At 44.6% G+C, this 25,501-nt stretch overlaps 1 protein-coding gene across 7 annotated transcripts in view; it reads left to right on the top strand.

Moving 5' to 3' along the window:
* The window catches only part of MID1 (midline 1), a 587,700-nt gene that overhangs the window by 537,634 nt on the left and 24,565 nt on the right, over positions 1-25,501 (top strand). For all 7 annotated transcript variants that reach the window (XM_019823542.3, XM_019823539.3, XM_045050344.1 and 4 more), the window contains 3 exons: positions 4,320-4,427; positions 14,146-14,294; positions 22,027-22,154. In XM_019823542.3, the coding sequence (XP_019679101.1) occupies positions 4,320-4,427; positions 14,146-14,294; positions 22,027-22,154 (385 nt within the window). The remainder of the gene's footprint in view (positions 1-4,319; positions 4,428-14,145; positions 14,295-22,026; positions 22,155-25,501) is intronic.

The raw sequence follows: 25,501 nt of genomic DNA, 5'->3' as shown, positions 1-25,501 counted from the left end.
TTCTCAGAGAATTCTTTTTTTCAACGTTTTTTATTTATTTTGGGGACAGAGAGAGGCAGAGCATGAACGGGGGAGGGGCAGAGAGAGAGGGAGACACAGAATCGGAAACAGGCTCCAGGCTCCGAGCCATCAGCCCAGAGCCCGACGCGGGGCTCAAACTCACGGACCGTGAGATCGTGACCTGGCTGAAGTCGGACGCTCAACCGACTGCGCCACCCAGGCGCCCCAGAGAATTCTTGACTGACCTTCAATAAAACGGGCCCTACTCTCAGGCACGGGCAATCACATCACCCTCTTTAATTTCCTCTATGTACTAGTCATGAGCCGAAAGTTTTATTTATTTCTTGACTTGTTCAGCCTGTTCCCCTATGTTTGTATGTAAACTCTGTGATAGTGTGGACTTTGTGCCCAGCGCCGGGGTGCTGCCTGATATGCTCCCGGAACCCCGTTGCTATCATTTGAATGAATAAATGATTAGATAGGTGAATGAATCAATAGTTGTATGCGTGTCTTTCAAAGTGAGGGACGCGAGTGTTTTATAAGAATAGGCTTGAGCTTGCCTAACATGGGCCGTCCCGCTCGCAGCCTCAGATAAGGCGTCAGGGGCTAAAAATGGGATAATAACACCTGAAAGAAGACCTGAATCCTGCCAGGATGCAGATGGGATCTGACTTTAGAAGAATTACTTTAGAGATGAAGTCAGTACTAAGAACTAGGGACAAGGATGGGGGGAATGATTCGTCATCCCTAATTATCTTCATCCCACTCTTGTCTTTAGGTGAGGGACCAAGAAGGTGGACATAGAGGTCTATGAAAGAAGGTTTGAGGCTTGTTTCTTGCATCCTTAGGTTGGCTCTACTCAAAGCGCTTGTATTAGCCTTCGTGATTCTGAATCAAAAGACGTGAATCAGAAATCGAAGGCTGAAATCATAACCAAGAGCCGCCAGCTTCCAAAGCAAACCTGCGAACTAGAAACACCTGAACACGCTGCGAGCGACCAATAAACCCATATTTGGGTTCATAGCCCATATAAGAAATGAAATCCAATCAAGTCATTAACTTCTTTTAAGTGACACATAAAACAGCAAAACTGTGGAAAACTTCTTTGTAGTGGGAGAATTTTAGAAATACAGGATAGCATTCAACTTCTTTTATTGTACCTTTTGGAATAGAAGAATGCTAGAGTTACAAAAATTTGGAAGCTTCATCAAAGTTTCAAAAGAGATTCAACTTTCCCGGTTTCAAAGGAAAGTCAACTCTGTGTTTTTTGAAAGATCTAAGGAAAATACTTGGCCTAAAATGAATGGATCGTGTTTCCAAATTTCTGAGAAATTATATTTTGGGCCAGTGGTGGTTGTGGTATCAGCTTTCCCAAAACATATTTGGCTCAACAAAGTAGATTTCAGTCTACTTTTTTTGTAAAACAAATCTATCCATCATGAATAGCAAATGGTCAGAATTTGGATTAAATCAAACCCCGTGCTAGGATGGCAACTGGGACACTTTTCCTCCCGTGGAGTAACCCAAATCCCAATGATCTTGAGAGCGAAATGGATCCCAAACTAAATCATAGTCTATTAACAAAGCTACTTCTCAATGCAGATGATACTACTTGAGATTTGTCTGTGACTTCACAGTGTTAGCTATTTCCTCACATATTAGTTCATGTATTTGCCACAATAATCCCACGTGGCTGAGACAGCAGATACCATTTCCCTCATTTTACAAAATAGGGGAATTTTGAAATGGTTATCTTCCTGGACTTTTCCAACATCGACCTATGAGTAGAGCCAGTCCTCGACGCCACATTTCATGACACCTACCTCTAGAACTATTAGTGAGGTTGGATCCAGTTCAGTCAAAACCAGACTGTCATTAAGCACAGAATATGTTAGCAACATCAAAACCTGAGGACTTCATGATACGGTCCATTGATTTTTGACAAAAGTGCTAAGACACTTCACTGAAGGAAAGAATAGTCTCTCCAGTAGATGGTGCTTAGGCAGCTGGCTATCCAGAAGTAAGAAGGCACAGTTGGACCCTGCTTGGAAGCCTACGCAAAACCTAACTCAAAATGGTGCATAGACCTAAATGTAAGAGATAAAACTTCTGGAGGAAAACAGAGGCCTAACTCTTCATGACCTTGGATCGGGTTGCTTAGCTATGACACCAGAAGCACAGATGACAATAGATAAATAAGTAAATTGGACTCTATCAAAATTGTCACTCTTGGGGCTCATTCTAGAAGATACTTTTCTGTGTTTTTTTTTTGTTTTGTTTTTTGTTTTTTTTTTTTTTACTGTTTATTTTTGAGAGAGCGAGACAGAGCACAAGCAGGGGAGGGGCAGAGAGAGGGAGACACAGAATCCGAAGCAGGCTCCAGGCTCAAACTCATGAACCACGAGATCATGACCTGAGGTGAAGTCAGACGCTTAACCAACTGAGCCACTCAGGCACTCCTCTCAAAGATACTTTTCAAGTATAAGGTGCCACTTTCCAGAAATTTCACTCTCTCCATCATAATGTGCCCATGGTTTCAATATGATTCCTTCCTTTTCACAGTTCAGTTGTAGCCAGTTATTGCATTCAGTTAGAGGTCAAAAGGGAAGACAAGAAATTTCTTGAGAGTAGTGGCATTTTGAGTAAATATGTCCATGGATAGCTGAGTTTTTATTTGGGAATCCTCAAGGGAAATTAGAAATGACAACATAAAAGTCATGGTAAGAGAAACTGAGTCCAGTGGTGAACTTCCTCGAAATATTAGCCTGAGTTCCACATTCTGTACTTACCCATCAAAACGTCTTTTTTTTTTTTTAATGTCTATTTATTCTTGGGAGAGCGAGTGAGACAGAGCGTGAGCCGGGGAGGGCCAGAGAGAGGGAGACACAGAATCCGAAGCAGGCTCCGGGCTCCGAGCTGTCAGCGCAGAGCCCGACGCGGGGCTCGAACCACAAACCGTGAGAACATGACCTGAGCCAAAGTCAGACGCCTAACCGACTGAGCCACCCCGGCGCCCCTCAAAACGTCTTTTAATTTTCTCTTTTGTTCATCACATTCAGCAAGCATGTTTGCGTGCTAATCTGACATAGGACCTGATCTCGGGGTTTGCTGCAAATGGCCAGTGACCATTATCTTCTCAATAAGAAGATGTCTTGAGTAGTCTCTCTCCTGCGTCTCATAATAATCAGGAATAAAACGCAAGGAATCTTGGCCTCTGGAAACAGGACGTGATTCCTCTGAACAGCCATCAATGGATATTTATCCTGAACTTCTGACCCTACTTCCAGTTTATCTCATTCATAGAGAATGGAATTACTCCAGTCAAATAAAGTATCCCAAATCAGAAGGGCTTAATGACTGGGCCATGGCTCCTCCCTGAGATATGGTAGAGTAATCAATGGTGCCATTGTCATTCTCTGTAACACTGCAACTTGCGTGCTGGGTTAAAATCATAAAACTCAAGCATGCTATCTCCATTTCCCACAGCTGTGATTTTGGGGTCTCTGTTTGCGAATAAGAGTTTCAGAATTGTCAAGAGGTGGAGGAAATAGCGTGTGCAGAGTATTTCCCAAGCCCAGTTGCCAAGAATGAGCTAATTGTCACCCTGCCTTGCATATAATGAGTCTTAAAAACTTCAAATAAGGGCCATTCTATAATGATCTACCTTTCCTGGAGAATGGCTTATGTTCATTGTAGAATCTTGGTCTTTCGGACGTATACCAGAAGTAAAATTTTAAATTATGTCATAAGGTGAATAAAATATCCAACCATCCTTTTTCTTTTTTGGTGTTTTCATAGTGACTAAATGCAAAGTTGATGTCTGTCTTTAAAAGAAGAGTTAAGTAAATATGATATAGTCTTGCTACGTTGCATTTGGAAAATGTGTCCAATGGACGTTAATGGTAGTCTGTCCTCCATAAAGGAATAATATTCGTTCTTTTTAAACTTACTTTTTATGTCTAATAGGCCAAAATTCCACTCTCTTTCAAGATATAGAAGAAGGAATTGCAAATATATCTCAAGTGTCGATTTCCAACTAGTTGGTAATAGCTGTGTATATGTTGTGTTAAGAAAGATTCTGTGGCTGAGTATGGCTTAGCAGAGAAGACTGCTATCATTGGATAATAGTGTTTTCCAAGAGTGTAAGGAAGGGAGTAGACATGTAAGTCCTATATTTTCCATCTTTGTATAATTGGAAAAAGAGTTAACATTTAAAGTATCTTTTTAGTGATTACCAGAAACGTAGTAGTCTACATTAAAGAGCATTTAACAGAAAACAAAGGCCAAATTAAATGCTCACCATTCTCTCTGCCCTATAGGTCAATGCGTCACGTCAAGAAGCCAAATTGATGGAGGAGTGTGATCTTCTCATTGAGATCATTCAACAAAGACGGCAAATTATTGGAACCAAGATCAAAGAAGGGAAGGTATGATTTCTAGGGCAGAAGATACCATATTCTCCTGGAGAGGATGTCATACTCCCATGCATTTCAATAACTTAGGAAATATTGAATACCCCCTTTTTCTATATTTTCTATAACCCCCTCTTACGTCTTTAAGACGTAGCTCAAAGTCCCTTGGTTGACCTTTTTTTTCTCTACCCCTTTCTTTGTATTACCATGGTCTCCTATGCACATCTGTAATACAAGGATTGCAATACATTACCTCTACTCCATTACTGAACTCCAGAGGGCAGTGTGGAGCTCTGTTCTGTTACAGCCATTGTTTTCTTTTTTTTTTTTTTTTTATTAAAAAAATTTTTTTTTTTAACGTTTATTTATTATTGAGAGACAGACACAGGATGTGAGCAGGGGAGGGGTAGAGAGAGAGGGAGACACAGAATCTGAAGCGGGCTTCAGGCTCCGAGCTGTCAGCACAGAGCCCGACGCGGGGCTCGAACTCACGAACCGTGAGATCATGACCTGAGCCGAAGTCGGTCGCCCAACCGACGGAGCCACCCAGGCGCCCCAGCCATTGTTTTCATCTCTCTTCTCTAGGAGAAGGTGGGTTCCACAGAGGAAGAGTTCATTTCCTATTTATCGCTATATCCTAGCGATTATCACAGTATTAAGTAAATGTTTCAGTGACTCAGATTTTATATAGAGATGGCGAAGTGTTTTCCCATGCCTTTGAGCGAATTCAGACAGGTATAATTTTGTGGTGGCAAAACTCCTATAGTTTCACTGTATCATATATCCCTTTGTGGATATATGAATAGAAATTCTTTTCTAACGTTTATATGTTTAAAATTCCTACGGTTTTGATTGAAATACTTAGGATCCATTTTATTTTACCCATTTCTCTGCCGCCCTCCAAAGGTGATTTTGTAGCCATTTTAAAAACGGAAACATTCATTCAAGATTTAACTACTACTGCTCATAACCATACTTTCATGAAATATGTATAATTAAATTAAATTAGCAACTATTAAGTGGTGCACAGAGGTAACGATAGCCAATATATGTGTCCTCTGTTCTCTACAAAATTTCAAAGGTACGTTCAATATTGTATCATATTTTAGATTACTTTGTATAGGTTGAGAGCTATTTATACAGGTAAATTGTGACGGTGATCAGAGACGTCAAAGTGAAATCAAATCAAATAGTTCTTGAAGCTGTTTACGGTGAATTAACAAATTAACGTGAAACCGGTCCCTGGCCAAGAACTGACTCAGCTGTGTTGAGAAGCGAGTTTGCCCCACATACACGTTGTACAACTTAGCGTCCGCCTGGAATCCTCGCGGGATGTATTTCCCCTTCCATTATCGTGCACCACCTCTCAAGGCTCGTAGTAGTTTCTTATTGCTGCTGTAACAAATTACTGCAGACTGGGTGGCTTAAAACACCCAGATTTGGTATCTGACCTTCTGGAGGTCAGGAGTCCAAAATCAGTGTCACTGGCCTTAAAGCCAAGGTTTTGGCTGTGCTGTTTCCTTCTGGAGGCTCTAGGGCAGATTCCATTCATTGCCATTTCTCGGCTCCTGGTTTCCTTATCACATCGCTCTGTGCCCTTTGCTTCCCTCCTCAAGTTTCTTTCAGCCTCTCCTGGTTCTCTCTTCTAAGGACCTTTCTAATTACACTGGGATCCCTCAGAACATCCAGGATGATACGCCCTCTCTCAAAGGTCCCTGCCTTAATCACATGTGCAATGTCCCTGTGTCATGTAAGGTGCCATAGTTCAAAAACTTCTGGGATTAGGATAAGAGCATCTTTGGGGGCCCTTAATTCAGCCCGGCCAGCATGCCTTTCCCTTGCTTAACTTCCCAGCATGACGACCTCTCTCATGAGCCGGATCAAGACAGTGAAGGGGTGCACGTGCAGTGACAAGAGCACATAGCACAGAGGGAAAGCAAAGAGCCATAGCTGGACCCAAAACAAGAGAAAGATCTCCACGGGCCAGAAATGGGACGAACCTGCAAAGCCGCGGCTGTGGCTAAAACACAGGCTAGTGGAGACTTGGTCTGGAAGAGACCGAAGCAGCTCCGCCTTCAAGTCCAATGGGTCAATAGTTCTTGATGCCTTGGGCTGAAGGGTACCAGTGCTCCGGATGGTATGGGGGACTGAAATCAGGCTCATTGGTTCATGCCACGGGCTGTATGAGGCTTCTCGCTTCCTTAAAAGACACCGAAAAGGGTTCTTGCCAACCTCTACCTAGGGTCAGAGTTTTTAGCAAACTTCAGGCCTGGGAGTCTAGAACAAGCCCGTTGTCAGGTTAGCGCCTGGCCCTGCACTATTTCTGACACCCACACAGAAGCCTCAGAGAGGCGGAGGTAATACCGGGTTCCCGAATGAGGACCCCCACGGGTGAGGTGAGGGCGACTGACGGTAAACCCGCTGGGCGGGGTGGGCTAAGCAAGGAGGGCGAAACTCAAACCACAGTTCTGGAGCATATAAGGAGAGCTTGCACTTCTAAAAATACAGCCGACAAACTCAGCAAAGACATTACCTCACCCCAGGTGAAATTCATTTTATGGGAAAATATTAAAAAGATGTTTAAAGAAATAAATGAGGGCATAACTTTGATTTTAAAAGAGCAAAAACTTGTGAAACCACAAAAGGATAGAAAATAAGAGAGAAAGAAATAGGAAAATAACAAGTTAGCAGTTTGGTAAAAACGTAGACCCTGAAACTACAAAGAGAACTTGGTCACGAGGGGAATTTGGAAACTGAGTTTTAGCCTCCCCATAGGAGGGGATATCCGCATGTAAGAATATGAAATTCAATCCATATTTCATGCCATATACAAAAATTAAATCTAATTGTTTTCAACATTTATTCCTTTTTTGAGAGACAGAGAGAGACAGTTGTGAGTGGGGAAAGCACAGAGAGAGAGGGAGACATAGAATCCGAAGCAGGCTCCAGGCTCCAAGCGGTCAGCACAGAGCCCGTCGCGGGGCTCGAACTCACGAACCGTGAGATCGTGACCTGAGCCGAAGTCGGACGCTTAACCGACTGAGTCACCCAGGTGCCCCCCAAAATTAAATCTGAATGGATCATATACGTAATGTGAAAGACAACGGGACAGAACTTGGAGGTGCCTGGCTGCCTCAGTCGGAGAGGCATATGTGACTCTTGATCTCGGGGTTGTGAGTTCGAGACTCACGTTGGGTGGAGAGATTACTTGACAACAAAAAAAATCTTAAAAAAAAAAAAAGAACTTCTGGAAGATAGCATGGGAGGAAATCCTGGTGAACCTTGAGTTGGGCAAAGATTGGTTTATACAGAATGAGAAAAAAAAATCGAAGAAATCTTTACAAATTAAACAGATCATTCTAAATTGTATTTCATCAAAAGTAAAAACTCTTTATAAAGCACTGTCAAGAGAATGTAAAGACAAGCCACGGATTGGGGACAAATTTTTATCTAAGTCAAAAAGTATTTGTACGCAGATATATAACAACTTCTAAAACCTCGTTAGTGAGGAAATAAACAATACCTTTGCCAAAACGGATGAAAGATTTGAATAGGTACTCTACCGAGGGAGATGTGTGGGTGGCACATAAAAACATGAGGAGATGTTCAAAATCATTAGTCATTAAGGAAGTCGTCAAGAAAAGTCATCGGGGCAAATTAGAACCTCGGTGTGATACCCTTCTTACCTAGTAGAATGGTTAAAATTAAAAAGCTGGACGATAGCAAGTATTGTTGAGAATGTGGAGGAACTGGAACTCTCGCATGCTATTTATAGGAATGAAACAGTGCATTTGGGAGAACTGACAGGTTTTTAAAATTTTTTTATATTTATTTATTTTTGAGAGAGAGACAGAGTGCAAGTGGGGGAGGGGCAGAGGCAGAGGGAGACACAGAATCTGAAGCAGGTTCCAGGCTCTGAGCTGTCAGCACAGAGCCCGATGTGGAGCTTGAACTCCCGAACCGTGAGATCATGACCTGAGCTGAAGTCGGACGCTTAACTGACTGAGCTGCCCAGCTGCCCCTGATAGTTTCTTTTTTTCTTTTTTAAATATTTATTTATTTTTGAAAGAGAGAGAGAGAGAGAGCGTGTGTGTGTGTGTGCATGCGTGCATGTGTGCATGAGAGCAGGGGAGAGGCAGAGAGGGAAGGAGAGAGAATCTCAAGCACGTTCCACGCTGTCAGCACAGAGCTCAGTTTGGAGCTTGAACCCATGCACAGTGAGATCATGACCTGAGCCGGAATCGAGAGTCAGACGCTCAGCCAACTGAGCCACCCACACGTCCTGAACTGACAGTTTCTTAAGTAGTTAAACGTCCACTTACCATATGATCCAGCCATTCCAGGTGTTTACCAAGAGAAATGAAAGCATATGTCCCTATAAGACATGTACATGAATTTTCATGTGAGTGTGAAGGGTAATAGCCCCAAACTGGAAATGAGCCAAATGCCCATCGACAGATGAATAAACAATTTGGGGCGCATCCATAATGAAATACTATTCAGCAACAAAAAAGAACAAGCTACTGATATATGCCACGACATGGGTGAATCTCAATAAATTATGGTGAGCGGGGCCACCTGGGTGGCTCAGTCGGTTAAGCTCTGACTCTCGGTTTGGGCTCAGGTCAAGATCTCACGGTTCGTGGGTTCAAGCCCTTTGTTGGGCTCTGCGCTGACAACGTGGAGCCTGCTTGGGATTCTCTCTCTCCCTCCCTCTCTGCCCCTCCCCCACTCACTCTCTCTGTCTCTCTCAAAATAAACAAGTAAAAAATAAATAAATAAATAAATTATGGTGAGTGAAGGAAGCCAGACAGAAAGTAGTATATTCTGCATGAATACATTCATATGGAAGTTTAGAAATAACACTTTCTAATAATCTACAGCAACAGGAAACAGATCAGTGGTTGCTTAGTGACAGGGAGGGGTGGGCAGGACGAATTACCAAGGGGCTCTAGGAAAACTGGAGGCATGATCTAGGCGTTCATTGTCTTGAACGTGGTGACTGTTTCCTGGGTTTATGCATATTTGAAAACTTTTAAGTTTGCACGTTAATTATGTACAGTTTGTTATCCGTTAATTGTATCTCTATAAAGCTGCTTATTTTTTTAAATGTTTATTTTGAGAGAGAGAGAACGAGCAAGCACAAGCAGGGGAGGGGCGGAGAGAGAGAGAGAGAGAGAGAGAGAGAGAGAATCCCAAGCAGCCCCTGAGCCGGCAGCACAGAGCCTGGCTCGGGGCTGAATCTCATCAACCGTGAGACCACGACCTGAGCCGAAACCAAGAGTCGGATGCTTAACTGGCTGAGCCACCCAGGCGCCCCTCAATGAAGCTGTTTATAAGACAATTGCATATTTATATGATGGAACAGTCTTCAAAAATTAAAATTAATGAAGTAGGGTGATATGTATTCATATGGACAAATCACAAAAATATAAACAAGATTTACAGTACTTTTGTACGGAATGAGAATTGTTATATAACATTGGATAAACTGCAAAAAAAAAAAAAAAAATCCCATACAGTGTTTGGGCACGTTGTACATGCTTGGGAGTCACCCACCCTGACTTCAAAAAAGGTGTTTTCCTCTCAAGAAGGACTTGAGTGAAATTGGGGAGGGACACACAGGGCTTCAATGCTATCGATAATATTTGACTTCCTTTTGAAAAATCTTACGCTAATATGATGAAAATATCGAGATTTGGTAAAGCTGGTACTGTGGATAGGAAATTTGCCCCTATTCCTTGAAAAATTGTGCATGTGGAATTTCTCCCTTTTTTAAAAAAGTGCCCAGGGACATTATCTCAGAAGCTGTGTTAGAAAGCACACAGTACTGGGGCGCCTGGGTGGCGCAGTCGGTTAAGCGTCCGACTTCAGCCAGGTCACGATCTCGCGGTCCGGGAGTTCGAGCCCCACGTCGGGCTCTGGGCTGATGGCTCTGAGCCTGGAGCCTGTTTCCGATTCTGTGTCTCCCTCTCTCTCTGCCTCTCCCCCGTTCATGCTCTGTCTCTCTCTGTCCCAAAAAATAAATAAACGTTGAAAAAAAAAATTAAAAAAAAAAAAAAAGAAAGCACACAGTACTTGGGAAAGATGAGGCCCAGTTTGGCTTTCTCTTGAGTGACTGCTTTGGCATATCGCCAAGGAATAGTTGATCCCCATACTCGGAATTCACAGTGACTGGGTCCCTGGCCAGGGTGTGTTGGCGTAAGGGATACATTTTCAGGAAAAGAGGAACATGGGTACCTACACCCTTTAAATCTGAGGTGCTGGGCAGGGAGGGCAAGCGTGTCTGAGGACCCTGAACGCAGAGAAGGGACTGGGGGGCCCTCTGAGCGGCACTTGGAAGTGGGGAGCTGGAGGAGGCGCCAGCAGGATTTGGGGGATCGTGGTGGTGAATTTCATCCACCTCGCGCCTTTGCCACCATGTGTCTCTGGTGCCGACACAGACCATTGCTCTCAGACCATTGTGCGTTCTTTGAAATACATGGCTTGGCAGCCTTTGTACTTGGACGGACTGGAGAGTCTCAAGCCATGAGACTCCCTGGGAAAGAATTGTCTTATCTCTTCAGTAGTGGGAGATAAATTTCATGTCAACACACGAAAAGCTGGCAGCAGCCTCCAGATGAAGCAAATCACGTGCGTTATGTTCAGGCACGGGTCGATGGTAGAAAGCTGTAGCCGCAGAGAAAAAGGGTCCCTCGTCCTCACTGCTTTTGTGTACTCCAAATCTCCAAAATTTAAGATAATTAACCGGACTACACGTTCGGGCTTTTCTTCAGCCTGATTGAAATGCCAAGGACCGGCTTCCTTGGCCACTCAGGTATTTGTGATGACTGAGGATCAGTTGCTAGGACATAACAATGTTGGGGTGGAATCCTGCAATATACATAAAAGCACATGTATTAAAGGCATTTAAAATGCATTTCAAGAAAAGCAAAGGGCTACTTTTCAAAGCCTGCGTACGGTATAATAAACAGCCAGTAAATTGCCATACCAAAGCCGGTGTCCCCAGTCAAAGGAGATCCACCAGGCGGGATATTTCCATGATGAGTATGGAATGAATTCCTGAAAGCAGGGCCAACTCGGAAAAATTTCCCCTGTGGCAGTAACACATAATATAAAGGATCTTCTTATGTGTCAGGATCTAGTGTTTCTTTTCAAAAATCAAATTTTATTCATCTTGTCAGATTTTTAAAATAATACATGAAGTGTTTTCTAATGAAGAAATTAGTATTTTGCCAAACGCTCCGTGTCTGATCCCGAAGGGCTGTATACCAAGTGGGGTAGTGCTTCCCAGAGTGTGGGTCCGATCGAGGCCATCTGATCAGAATCGTTTCAGTTAGCAAACTTTTTTTTGTAAAGGGCCAAATAATAACTATTTTTGATTTTGCCAGACAGTTTCTCTTGCAGAAGCTCACCTCTGCCCAGTGTTGTAGTGTGAAGGCAGCCACAGGTGAGTCCTAAATGAATGAATGTGGTAGGGTGCCAATAAAACTTTATTTACACAGACAGGTGTGTGCGCAGTATGGCTCACAGACCATAGCTTATGAACATCTAACTTAGAGCGGTATTTTTACCTTTTCTTTTTTTAACTGGAACTCACAGTAAGAAATACATAGGACATCAAATCCAGCTTGTGTGCACGTGCACACGCGCGTGCACACACACACACACAGAGTTTTGCAAAACCTGATTTGCCCTTTGTACCAGAAATACACTCTGCTACTTTCTTTCCTCCTCCCCTCTTCTATTTAATGTTTTATTTTTTTAAGTTTGTTTATTCTGAGAGAAAGGGAGAGGGAGCGAGCGCACACGCAGGGGAGGGGCAGAGAGAGAGAGAGGGAGACACAGAATCCGAAGCCGGCTCCAGGCTCCGAGCCGTCAGCAGAGAGCCCGACGCGGGGCTCGAACCCACGAGCCTTGAGATCATGACCTGAGCCGAAGTCGGACACTTAACCGACTGAGCCACCCAGGCGCCCCTCCCTTCTCCTCTTAATGTCACTTTTAATTTCCAATATCATGATAGAAGAAAAGAAAGAAGAGAATAGAGTTCAAGCATTGTTAGATGTGTGGTCATGGGATCACTGACCGGCGTACTGAAAGGATAAGTGATTGACACGAAGTTATTCCTAGGGAATATTGCGACCTTATGTGTCTTTTGTTAGAATCGTATTAAACATCTTTAATTCTGTTGTGTGATTCCAAATATTCCACTCACTTGGTTTGTTCGAGGGACTCTTCAGTTACTTTGCTTCCTCTGGATGTATTCACGTTAGAAGCTAAATTCAGTTTCGTGCAAACTAAGCGTCACTTCGTTCAACTCACGACCACGGTTAATGCGCTGCGGAGGGGCACTAGAATTCTAATGAGTGAAGCCTTTTGCCAGCCTTCGTATCATATACCGTTTGCTCCAAGGTTTTGACACTTCATCCTCTAATTCTCCTTTCAGGAATTTTTCGCACTCTTGCCTGAAATTTTGTGGCCGCGGTCTCTCGGCGCAGCACATTCATTTCCTTTGTTTGCTGCAGGACGACATAGCTGGAATCAGATGTTCCTTAGAGGCCTCGAGTTCTGACATCTCCTTCCTTCCTTTTCTCCGATTAAAGTTGCATGGGAATGGTAATGATGACTTGGAGAAAGAAGGAATTTCTTGGAGTTAGCAGGAATTCTGGAGGGAGCTGGAGCCAGCCCTGTCTGTGAGACAGATTAACTGGCCTCCTCCCTACCCTTTCACCCAGGGCTGGTTTCCAATTCCGGAACGGTCAGAAAGCCGGCCAAGACCTGTCCCGAGCTGTGTGGAGAGGGCACCGGGCGCTCGGCAATTCTAATTAGCAATCTAATTTTAACTTGGCTTCTGGCCCGAGGGCTTCATCTCGTAGCACATTTCAAACACCAGAGCGCATGGTCAAGTGGGTTACCGTGCACTTATCTCGGCCTACCCCAGAGGTTACGGTCAATTACGTTTGAGGGTCGTTTTCAAGCAAGACAGGATCAGGAATCGGAATGGAGGTTGGAACCAAACATGCATTTTTATCCCGACTGGGAAACGCTTATCAAAATAGTTCTTAGTTATCAAGTAAGCACAAAGTGCCTGGAAATGACGTTCCCAGTGAGGGGAAACGGCCCAGCTGTGCTTTTTTTGGCCTTCTCTCATCTGCTCGACAGGAAAAATATTAATCAATGGAAAAAAACGCTCTCTTTCTGTGAATTTAACACATGAGTTTTAGATCGCGTGGGAAATAGTAATACCTCATGTTTTCACATCACAATTTTATTACCTGGATTGCAAAGAACTTTTTAGAAAATGGTTCTTACTGAGGCCACACGTTTGCACCTCTGGAGATGTTTTATTTGCTTGATGGCCCAGCTGCAAACCTGAGATAAGAGAAAGTTCCAGCATTCCCTGTGATCTTTCAGTAATTGAGTGGAATAGTGGGGGAAGAGGTCTGGTGACCCTTGTAACTTACCATGGGGCAACACCTTGTTTCCCCATCAACAAGGAAGTAATTCGCCATTCAGTATTTTCCCATAAAACAAATTAGCAACGCTTCTCCAAGGAGACAAAGGCTGTCTAAGCCAGGAGTCCCGTATCGGAGATTTCCATATGTCTCTGCCTGCGTGTCGGACTTTTGTTGAAGGACAACTTACGTGCAACAGAACGCACGCATCAGAAGGGTCCAGCCCGATGCGTTTTCCCTAAGCGAGCCCACCCGTGTAACCATCTCCTCTTTTCAAGGTGATGAGGCTCCGCAAACTGGCTCAGCAGATTGCAAACTGCAAGCAGTGCATTGAGCGGTCGGCATCACTTATCTCCCAAGCGGAACACTCTCTGAAGGAGAACGATCATGCGCGCTTCCTACAGACGGCGAAGAATATCACTGAGAGGTGAGTGCGGGGGCTGCTGGGAAGTTCTCAGCCGCTGGGCTCCTGTGCCTGGGGAGCGATTGGTTGGCCTTGCCCTCCCCTTGCTTTTGTTTTTGTTTTCAAGGCTGAGTACCAGGGAGAATAGAGGCTTTGAGCAGCTTTGTTCCAGCTAAAGATGCTTCCCTTTGACATGTCAAAGCCTTTTCAGCAGCGCCCTGGAGTTCAAGGCCTTTGAAACAAGAGTCCACCAGCTAGAAAGAATAAAATCAGCCTTGCTTTTTGGGGGGAGAAAGCTTACGGTGGCACAAAACCAGCACTTATTGTGTTTTTATTTGGTCGAGAAGCTTCGCCTCTTCTGAAAGGTCAAAGCTGACTCATGTGAGAGAGAGCGGACCCACCTGTCAATCTCCTACCTCTTGCTTTGAAATGTGTGGCTTATTCTAGGGCAGGGAACACGGAGATAACATTATTTGAACGGACGGTTCAGCAGTAGAACTGGTGGGAGTCTGTACTCCCTTGGTCCGGGTACTTGATCGGTATAGAATCACAAAAAGCACCCGACTCCCCCTAAATGATATCTCCAAGCCTTGCCAGTGCCCTTGACTTCTCATTCATTCTGCTTCTCAGAGTCACTTGCCCCTTATCCAGGGCAATAATAGAATCCAATCACCGGACAACCCCAGGCAGCTCATTCATGCTGGTCTTTATCCTAGAGCAGGAGTCTGCCAGCTCCTATAAAGGACCAGAGAGTAAATATTTTCAGCTTTGCAACTTATGAGGTCTCCTTGGAAGCTACTCAACCCGGCCGTGATAGCTCTCTATCAGCCTCGCTTAGTACAGAAACACTGTCTAAAGGGTGTTTCTAAAAACATTTCGCAAAACAGGTATTTGGCCCTCTGGCTGTATTTTGCCAACCCCTGGCCCGGGGGGGGGAATACCATCCTATGACTTGAATTTCTTCAAGGAAAGAGAAAGAAAGCCAACATTAGTTGAGTGCTTGCCTGTGGCGGCCACCGTGCTAATTCTCAAAATGTCGCGTACAGGTAGGCATTGATATTTCCGTTTCCGCTCTTCTTTCAATTAGAGTAACGTACAGTAGTAGCTTTACAACTCTGGTCTCGTGTTGAACCTGCCTCGCCGTGTTGTTACAGTTGAGAAACATTTCTTCCGCGATTGGTTCCGATACCTGATCTCTTCCAAAGCACGTGGATTGCAGCTGGTTATATCCTTAAAACGATCACCTCCCTACTCTTAAGAGAAGCCAGTTTCTTTCCTCGTGTCTCCTAGGTTCCAAGCGTTTAATTGTCTTCCCAGCTCTCATCTGGACTGCATCCAATTGTTTTATATGCATCCTAAAGTTAGAAAGTGCAAATACCACTAATAACTCCGGTGTGCCTCGGGCAGTCTACTAGACAGTGTTTGCACTTATGTCATGGTTTCCAACTGGGATCCAAGTACTTTTCTCCAGCCTTAAATCACGAGATGGCCAGATGAAATGGCTACCGTGAAGTGCATTTCTCAGCAATCCCTAAAAATTTGATCCCGTGCAATATGAAGAAATTCTCAAGGGCAGAGAATGTGGCCCCATACCGGTTAAGACAGAACATTCTGGGGGCACCTGGGTGGCTCAGCCGGTTGAGCGTCCAGCTTCGACTCGGGTCACGGTCTCGCGGTTCATGAGTTCGAGCCCCACATCGGGCTCACTGCTGTCAGCTTGTTTGCGTGGAGCCCACTTCAGGTCCTCTGTCTTCCTCTCTCTGCCTCTCCCCTGCTTGCGCTCTTCCAAGAATAAATATTAAAAAAAAAAAAAAAAAGAACATTCTGGAAGAAGACCTACCTACCTTTGAAGTGTAACATGAGCACATGAGTGTCCACACGTGATCTCCCTCAGATCCAGCAGGGTGTAACTGGTCCCGTTCACCTCCACCCGTAACAAGCCCATCTCGTCAAGAACAGAAACATGACTTTGAGTTTTCTTTCTACAAATGAATTGTATAATACCGTTGACCCGCAAACAGCATGGGCTTGAATTGCACAAGTGCACTTATACAAAGATTTTTAAAAATGAATACAGTACAGTGCTGTAAGTGTACTTTCTCTCAGGATTTTCTTAATAATATTTTCTATAATAATATTTCTTAATATTTCTAATAACAGTTTCTTCTCTCTAGCTTACTGTATTGTAAGAATGCAGAATATAATGCATATGACATACAAAAAAATGTGTTAATCGACTATTTATGTTACCGGTAAGGCTTCTGGTCAACAGTAGGCTATTAGTAGTTATGTTTGGGGGGGGGGATCAAAAGTTATACATGGATTTTCAACTCGGTGGGGGTCAGCACCCCTAACCACCCCCCCATTGTTCAAAGGTCAACTGTATACTATATTCTCAAGCATCACTAATACATAGTTCCCGTTGTGATTGTATGTGCACTTTTATAAAATTATTTTTTTTTAAGTTTATCTATTTTGAGAGGGTGGGGGGGAATGCAACAGGGTGAGCCGGGGAGGGGCAGAAGGAGAGAGGGAGAGACAGAATCCCAAACAGGCTCTGTCTGTCAGCACAGAGCTTGATGCGGGGCTCGATCTCACGAACGGTGAGATCCTGACCTGAGCCGAAATGAAGACTTTGATTCTTAACCGACTGAGCCACCCAAGCACCCCTAAAATTATTGTAAATAAGCAAAATTATGCACTAAGTCCAGACATAAAAAAGTCGGCCGCCTGTTTATGAGAAGGCTAAACTTCCATCAAAGTTTAAAGACATAGTACCTGTAAAAATTTGCCAACATCCTTCGTCCCCCCGTTTCTGCAGCCCCTCTCTTCTGTCTTCATTTGTCAATCTTCTTGGTCACTTCCCGAGCCTTTCTCTTTCTAGGACTGGAATGAAGGGAAAGAGCAGGGGGCTTGGACTAGGACCTGGGAAACTTGGGCAGATCCCAGCACCACCACTTTTTAACTGTGATCCTTTGGGGTTTATCCGTGAGGTATTTTCTGCTAAGAGGAGTGGGCTCGTAATAGCTGCCTCTATCGGTAGTTTTGATAATAGTGCTGATATCCTATCCTAAGAATGGGCCTTTAACGTCATTGATACTCCATCCTGTATGTTGGATTTAAGTTTTCAGAGTTCATTGTGTCGGTACAGCCCTGCCTTGTGTCTCTTCTGGGGCTGGTCTCTGCCTGTCTCTACTCTTCAATCCTTTACTTAGTAAGCATTCCACTCTGGGACGTGACTTCGTGATTCTCTGCCTCCTATTGTGTCTGCCTTGGGCGTTGGCACCTGTATACTTCCAAACCGTCTTTATTCTTCTAGTCAAGGGTGGAAAGCCCAGAACAAACTTGGAATCCTGCAAGCCTTCCTAAAGTGAGACTTGGGGGAGGTTTTTCGACATCTTTAAACCACTTGAAGTGGATATGTTCACCTATAGGCTGAATCAAACTGCAGAAAGCTTTTTGATTTAGAAACAGTAAGCAAAAAAAAGGAGAGAGACCCTCAAGCTTTACCTCGTAGGAGATGCATGTGCTTTGGAATCAAGTATCCGGCTCCGTGTTCATTGCCTGGCAGTGATTACGGACGGCATTGGGGCTGCTCCTTTAACACTTGTGAGTCTAATCTTGCTCGGACGCTCCTAGCTGGCGGAACCCCCGGCCATCTTGTTTCCACCATTATAGCCCCAGCACGTAGCAAACTGCCTGACGTGAATGAATGAGTGAACAAATTATAAAATAGGTCAAGGAGTCCTACCTAATGCGGTTGTCACAGACACAAAATGAGATAATGTAGGAAAACTATTATTCCAGTTCCCGTCCCAAGGTGAACATGCAACAAATGCTCATTCCCGTCCTTCCTACTCACTGAGTTGATGCAAACAGATTGTATAACATACCGCATTCTCAAGCCACGCTAACGTATAGGTCTTTCGTATGAGTGTATGGGCGTCTTTACAAAATCACGTTAAGCAAAACTTCTCACTGAATTGAAGCATAAGAAAGTTGGTCAACTGGTTATGAGAAATCTGAAGTTTTAGCAGCGAATTCTCAAGAGGAGGGCTAAAGGAAACTTCCCTCTCAACAGTACCCATTTTTCAGACCTTCTAGGAGGGTGTCCGACTCCATAGAGTGACCCCTCTGCCCTTGAACACCTAAGCAGTTCAAGGATCCATCAGACTTACCCCGAATATAAAGCCCAGAGCTCCAGTTGTCAGCTCTGGCAAGATGTCACTTGATTTTAAGAATTTAAGCACATGTGATGAGTGGTTTTTGAGGAGTGTTCTGGTAAGGTGTTGATTGGTATTAAAACAACAAAATTCCAGAGCCAAATGCATCCGGGAAATCTTGAGCAGACCCAAGTAAACCACATTTTGTTGCCATGAGACCTCGCTGGGTTTTACCGTGGTGATGTGCCCTCTCGCCCAAGAGAGACGACCCATTTCAGTGCCATTGTCAGGGGCCTGGCATGGGGGCGATGTTCAGCAGGAAGGGTAGAGCATCTTGCCCTGACATTGACTGTTTGACAGAAACCCTGTAAGCAGTGTAATTCTAGACACATCCACCTTCTGGAAAACTGGCCCCACGTGGCTCCTAGCAAACAGAGTGTTCTAGAGATTAGAGCCATCAAAGTACAACCAGAAACAGAAGTAACGCGCAGTCCACCCCCTTAAGCGTCATAGGGCACAAAGGCCTTATTTGCCTCAATATGACCAAGGCTTCACATGCACCTACAGGCATGTGCACACATGTGTGTATACACACACACACACACACGACTGTGAAGGCACAGAATTGCGAAAGTGGCCTAACACTGATGGCCCTGGTGGATTTTGGGCGTCTCATCTGAAAGGCCAGAAGATGGGCAACAAGGATTTGGGGAATAAAAACGTGACCTAAAATGTTGAATCTGGAAGCTCTCCCCTCGCCCGTCACTCCAATGAAGAATTTGAAATTGTAGCCAATGATAAATATCTTTCCTTCCATCAAAAAACTGTGTAGGTGTCAAAGGCTGCAGTAACTCCACAGACTCTTGCCGTCAGTCTTTGCCTCTCAGGCTTAGGGACTTTCAGCCTTTCCGTTCCCACCCCGCAAAGTTCCCACCATCAAGATGGCAGGCATTTTTAACCCTGTCACGTGACCGAAGCACATTTTTAGTTACCTGTGGTCCATAGGACCAGGAGAAACTTGGGAGAACTCTATTCTGGATGAGCCTGAACAGAAGCTTCTGCCCCTGGACTGGGCAAGTGCTAAGGCGAGAGTCAGAGGCCTTAAGGTCCTCTCAGCCCAAGACCTTCTAATTGGGGTTTCGCTTTGAAATTTTTATTTGAGGAGTTCAAATGCCGTTAGAGCATTTCTTTTAACTTTTCTGCACCGATGCAAATATGTCGGGCTCTTCAGGCCCTGGCATACTTTAAGGGCTTAGTAAATATTTGCTAAATAATCCTGGGATCTCTCTGAGTTTTGAGGAGTTTTTCTGATTATGGGTCATAAGGAAAGCATTTTTAAGTACAGTTTGACCATCTGTAAAAAATGCCAGCAACCGTCCCTTTATCCATCAGTCTAAATTAGCCGGTGTGTTAGTCACAATAATTTGCCCATCTCCCTTGGGCGCAATCCTTAGCCAACAAGATCCCGTAACTCTGCTATTTACTGTTTCTTGGTGAAAAGGTGAGGTGGTGAATTTAGACTCTCCACCCTCATTGAAACACTTGAAACTTTTCTTTCCAGGGGCGCCTGGGTGGCTCAGTCGGTTAAGCGTCCGACTTCGGCTCAGGTCATGATCTCGCGGTCCGTGAGTTCGAGCCCCGCGTCGGGCTCTGTGCCAACAGCTCAGAGCCTGGAGCCCGTTTCGGATTCTGTGTCTCCCTCTCTCTCTGCCCCTCCCCTGTTCATGCTCTGTCTCTCTCTGTCTCAAAAATAAACATTAAAAAAAAAAAGAAAAAAAAAAAGAAACTTTTCTTTCCAGAGTTTATGCCTCTTCAAACTTTCATCTATGGATCCCAGTATCATTCCAATGATTACATTGTTAATTATCCTGTCTCCTTCCCTCCCCTCCAGAAGTACAAGTACAGAAATTCTATTTCTAAGGATTTTGAGCACTTCACAGGTGTAACTATTATTATCTTTTTTAAGGGTTTTTAAATGTTTATTCGTTTTTGAGAGAGAGAGAGAAAGACAGAGTGTGAGCGGGGGAGGGGCAGGGAGCATAGGAGACACAGAATCCGAAGCAGGCTCCAGGCTCTGAGCTGTCAGCACAGAGCCCGATGCGGGGCTCAAACCCACGAACTGCGAGATCGTGACCTGAGAAGTCGGACGCTCAGCCAACCGAGCCACCCAGGTGCCCCGAAAATATATTATGTTTATAAAATACAAAGTTTCGGGGTGCCTGGGTGGCTCAGTTGGTTAAGTGGCTGAGTTCACCTCAGGTCGTGATCTATCAGTTCATGATTTCGAGGCCCGCATCAGGCTCTGTGCTAAGAACTTGGAGCCTGGAGCCTGCTTTGGATTCTGTGTATCTCTCTCTGCCCCTCCCATGCTTGTGCGCTCTCTCTCTCTCTCTCTCTCTCTCTCTCTCTCTCTCTCTCCTCTCTCTCAAAAATAAACATTAAAAAATTTTTGAAATAAAATAAAACACAAAGTTTTAAGAGCCACTAAGAGGTATAGGAGGAGCTACATCTCCTTAGGTAACGAGGTTGAAATTTTTCTAGGTTAAACGGAAGAGTAGAGACCTGGAATTCTCCTCCTGGCTGGGGCCAGCCAGCTTTGTGACCTTGTATAAATGGTGGCGTTTACCAAACTTAATGAAATACCCAGATCACCAAGATTAGGAGGCTGGCATAGCCTGATATGCTCAGAGGTGGCCTACATCATGCCACAATTGTGTTGCCTTTAAGAGAATCGCCTGCGGTTCTTAACTAGATTGTTCTGCCATTAGTAACTGAACTTTGCAAATCAACTTGAGAGCTCAACACAGGCCTCTCGGGAGATCTCTCACACGTAGCAGGAGAGTCAGACCCACCAGTACCTTGCCGTAGAGTTTATGAACGAGAACTCTAACTAGCAACCCTAAATGAAGAGGAGAAACGGTGTATCCGTTGGAGGAATGTGAGAGAAAGCTCACGAATATTTTTCATGGCATCTGCCGGGAATATGGGGCAAAACAATGCATACAAGGAGAATGGAGCGAGCCAGGGCGAAAACTCCTTTCTTAATGTTTATTTCAGAGAGGGGCTGGTAATTGATGAAACTAATCCAATATCTGGAAACATTCTTTTTTAATCCTCACTTTGCCTTTTATGCAGTTTGAAATTTTGGAGACTCCTCTTTGAAGTAGAGCGGGGTCGGGTCTGAAAGGAACAAACCGTTTCCCAGACAGATGTGTGAAGAAATGCCCGGAGCTATGAGCTTCTCGCTGGGGTTAGATGTGAAGGGGGCCAGGCTGTTAAATACACAGCAACATGAAATATGAATATTCTTTCACCTCCGTGGGGAATTTTTTTCCGAGGTGAAAAGAAAGGCGGCGGGGGAGGCAGAACGCTATTCTACTGTTTACCCAATTCCTTTGCCTGGTCTTTGAGCTTCCATTCATTAGTATGGCGTTGCTGTGCTGTGCCACTCCAAGATCCTTTCTGAGGCTCACGTGTGAAAACAGCACGGTTTTAAAATGATATTTCTTGTCCTTTTGTTGTCTTTCATTCCTATGCAGCGACAGTGAAAGCCATCTTGACAGTTCTAAAATGTTGTGTTGTTTACATTACAGAGTCTCCATGGCAACTGCATCATCCCAGGTCCTAATTCCTGAAATCAACCTCAATGATACCTTTGACACCTTTGCCTTAGATTTTTCCCGAGAGAAGAAGTTGCTAGAATGTCTGGATTACCTTACAGGTAATGTCTTGCGTGTGTGTGTGTGTGTGTGTGTGTGTGTGTGTGTGTGTGAGTGTGTGTGTGTGGGGGGGGGGTAATATTGTGTACATTCGGTGATACGCATACTTTGCCCCCCAGATCCGTTCCCTAAAAACCAGAGGGGTGCGCTTCTGATTTAGGAATGGAGTCTAATATTCGCATAAACAATTTCTGGCACTCTTTCTTCTTTTTTTTTTCACTCAAAACAGCACAGTCTGAGACCAAACTGGGAACAGAGGAAAAAGGAGAATCTCAATAACTGAAAACATACTTACCACCATTTTCCCTCCCTCTCAGAGTGTGGGTACCACAAATAATGGCTCTGTTGGCCATCGCAGGGATACATAAGGGAGCGTGGCTATTTTCCATTTCATCTCAGCAAGGCATCTGACTCTCACGGTGTCTTGCCAGAGAAAAACTTGGCAGCTGACTTCGATTGGGTGTCTACCCTGCTCCGGCTTTTTGTATGTGAGAGCCTGTTTAATCTTCCCAACATCCAACTGAGGTCAAGTGTTGTCAGCCTCATTCTGCAGAGGACGGAGGTCACCCATCTTGCGGGAGGTCAGGTAGCCAAGGACTTGGCAGAGTTAGCATTTGCTTGGGTCTGTACAGACTCCCAAAGACCTCCTGGTCTTTCTCGTAAAAGACCGCATTTCATCTTGGCAAAGGTCACCGTGGCAAACGTCCCAGAAATCACACGCGAATTCCTGGTACCATGTTTCCAATAGGCATTTTTTGGGTCAAACTTAAGAAACAAAAGCAAACAACAATAAAAGAAAACCTTAGCCTCCTCCCATTCCTAACCATGCTTCCAGATTTTTCTTTGCTGTCAACCTCTAGAGCGAGAACTGAAATCATTCGCTGGGAGGATGTGGACTGTTTAGATGACCTCTATTTGTGTTAGCCAAAGCCACCGGTGCCTATGACTTCAGGAAAGCTCCATGTATACAGTGAAGCCAGATGTGCACCAAACTCAGGACAGGCGGCCCTCGAGAGACCACATCCCTGGCTTAGTTAGCATGGCATCAGCTTCTCGACTCCAGCTCTGTGTGTGTGTGTGTGTGTGTGTGTGTGTGTTTGGGGGAGAGTGGTTGGAAAAGACGGAGCAGGAGAAAGGGAACATTGTGTATAGTTTGTTTTTACAGTCTGTGGATCAAAAGCAAGGAGTTTTCTATCCAAGGGGCGTTATACCCAGACAGGTTTTTTCTTCACAAGAATCCAAGGCGCTGTTTTTAGCCTTTCTGCATTTGCAAGGGAAGCGGTCGTCCCACAAACTTCTTATCTTCTGTAATTCTTTCAAACCACACCACTCAAAGAAGTTGACTCAAAAATGCATTTGCAGTAAGGAACCAAACTTGGTTTCAAACACTTATGAATATCCTGCCCTCCTTTTTTAAGCTTTTCACTCTGAGATTTATCTAAACTAACTACCCCATAGAATCTTCCACGATGATAAAAACGTTCTGTATCTACACTGTCCATTATGGTAGCCGCTAGCCACATGGGGCCATCGAAAACTTGAAATGTGTGCGGCGAGTTTTTACTTTTACTTAACTGTAATTAAATGTAATTGAAATTTAAAAAGCCACATGGAGCTCGTGGCTACTGCATTAGACAGTGCTTTCTCTGCCTAAGCTGTTTTCCATAATGACATCCGATTAGAAAAAAGCTCTTTTTTTCTTACATCATTTGGGATTGAGTGTGATCGCAACAACAGAAAATCCACTTAGCAGTGACTAAACCCATCAAGGAGTGTTTGTATCCCGGGAACAGGAGGACGGAGCTGTGTGTCCCGGGCCTGGGTAGCGGCTCACTGACGACCTCAGACTCTAGCTCTCTTCTTTTTCTGCTCTGCCGTCACTGTGTTGCCTTTTCGCCACACGATCACAGCACAACTCCCCCACCTCCGTGCATCATGCTCAAATTACAGGCAAAAAGAGAGGGACACAGGGGAGATGATGACAAAGATCCGTGAGCCAGCTTTGTCTTGGGTTATTAGGAAAATGAGACGCTTGCTCAGAAGACCCGTCTAGTAAACTCCCACTTGTGTCTTATGGGCCAGATCCACGTCACAAGGTCACGGCCAAGGACACAGAAGAACGAAACACTGTTTGGCTGGGCACTTGGCCTTTCTGCACAAAATCAGTGTCTCGTTGACCTGAGTGTATCCTCCCCTTCCCCAAGAATTGTTTAATGGTATTTCAGTGGGCGCACCTTCACGGGCTAATCTCTAAGCCAATGCCAGAGTAGTGATTAAAGGAGAAAACGTGAAAGCACTTGGCACCGACTAGTACCAAGCACACCATGTATCATCCCCGATGCCTGTTTATGCCAAACGGAAGATCACATGGGGTACCTGCTCTTAAGCCTTCTTAACTGTCAACGTCAAATACAAATCTGGTCCACGTCTGGACATAACAGCGATCCTGGCCATAACGTAGGATGCTTGGCTGATATTGCCAAGTCCAAATAGCCTATCAGACGTTCGTCAGCAGGAAATGAAGTGTTTGCGGAATATGAGCCCGCCATTTCTTGTGCCCTGTTTATGACAGAGACAGGAAAATAACAGCTCTGCTACCCGGTCCATGAATATTGAAATTGGGAGCATGGTGCTATTTTCATTTACCGTAAATTAGGTATTGACTTTTCAGGACAAACCCATTGGGCTGATAATCAAAACAGGGTTAGCCCGCGTGGCTGTGAAAACAAGATTTTTTTTTTCCCCCTGTGACATGCCTCTAAGCGGTATGTCAAGTTAATAACCCGGAGAGGTGACATTTCCTCCCCGATTGCAGCAACTGCCTTGTGCCTCCCAGCCACTCGCTTATTTTGAGCGTACGTTTTCTTTATATTTAATCATATATTGCAATGCAGAAAGAACACAACCTTTCTACAGCGGTGGATGGAAAAAATAATTCAGTGAACTGTTTAGATCATGGGAGAATAAGCGTTTCTCCACTGGTCCAGGCGGGGTGATCCCACACGAACACGGACAGTCGGAAGCACGTTTTATGGTGCGGCCGGGCCTCCCCCGCAGAATGCGTCTCCGGGTTGGCGTCGCTGATTCATGCACATCAGAGTCACAGCACATGACACGAAGTCTTGCGTGTGGATACTTCAGGAGATAGGTGTGTAAATACATATTCCAGAAAGAATGCTTTAAAGGCTCGACAGAGCCTTTCTGTCTTAATGCACAGCTTAATGCAGCCTCTGCCACGGGTAGGTGCTCATTAATAATGTTCGTAGAGTCCAATAACCAAGAGACAAAGCTGGTCTATGTGACTTTGTACAGCGAACATACTTCATACTTGGCCGCCTACCGTATTTGT

The sequence above is a fragment of the Felis catus genome, chromosome X (genome assembly GCF_018350175.1).
Source record: "Felis catus isolate Fca126 chromosome X, F.catus_Fca126_mat1.0, whole genome shotgun sequence".
Taxonomy (NCBI): Eukaryota; Metazoa; Chordata; class Mammalia; order Carnivora; family Felidae; genus Felis; species Felis catus.
The sequence above is the reverse complement of the archived record's forward strand: the minus strand, read 5'-3'. Positions and strand labels throughout refer to the sequence as shown.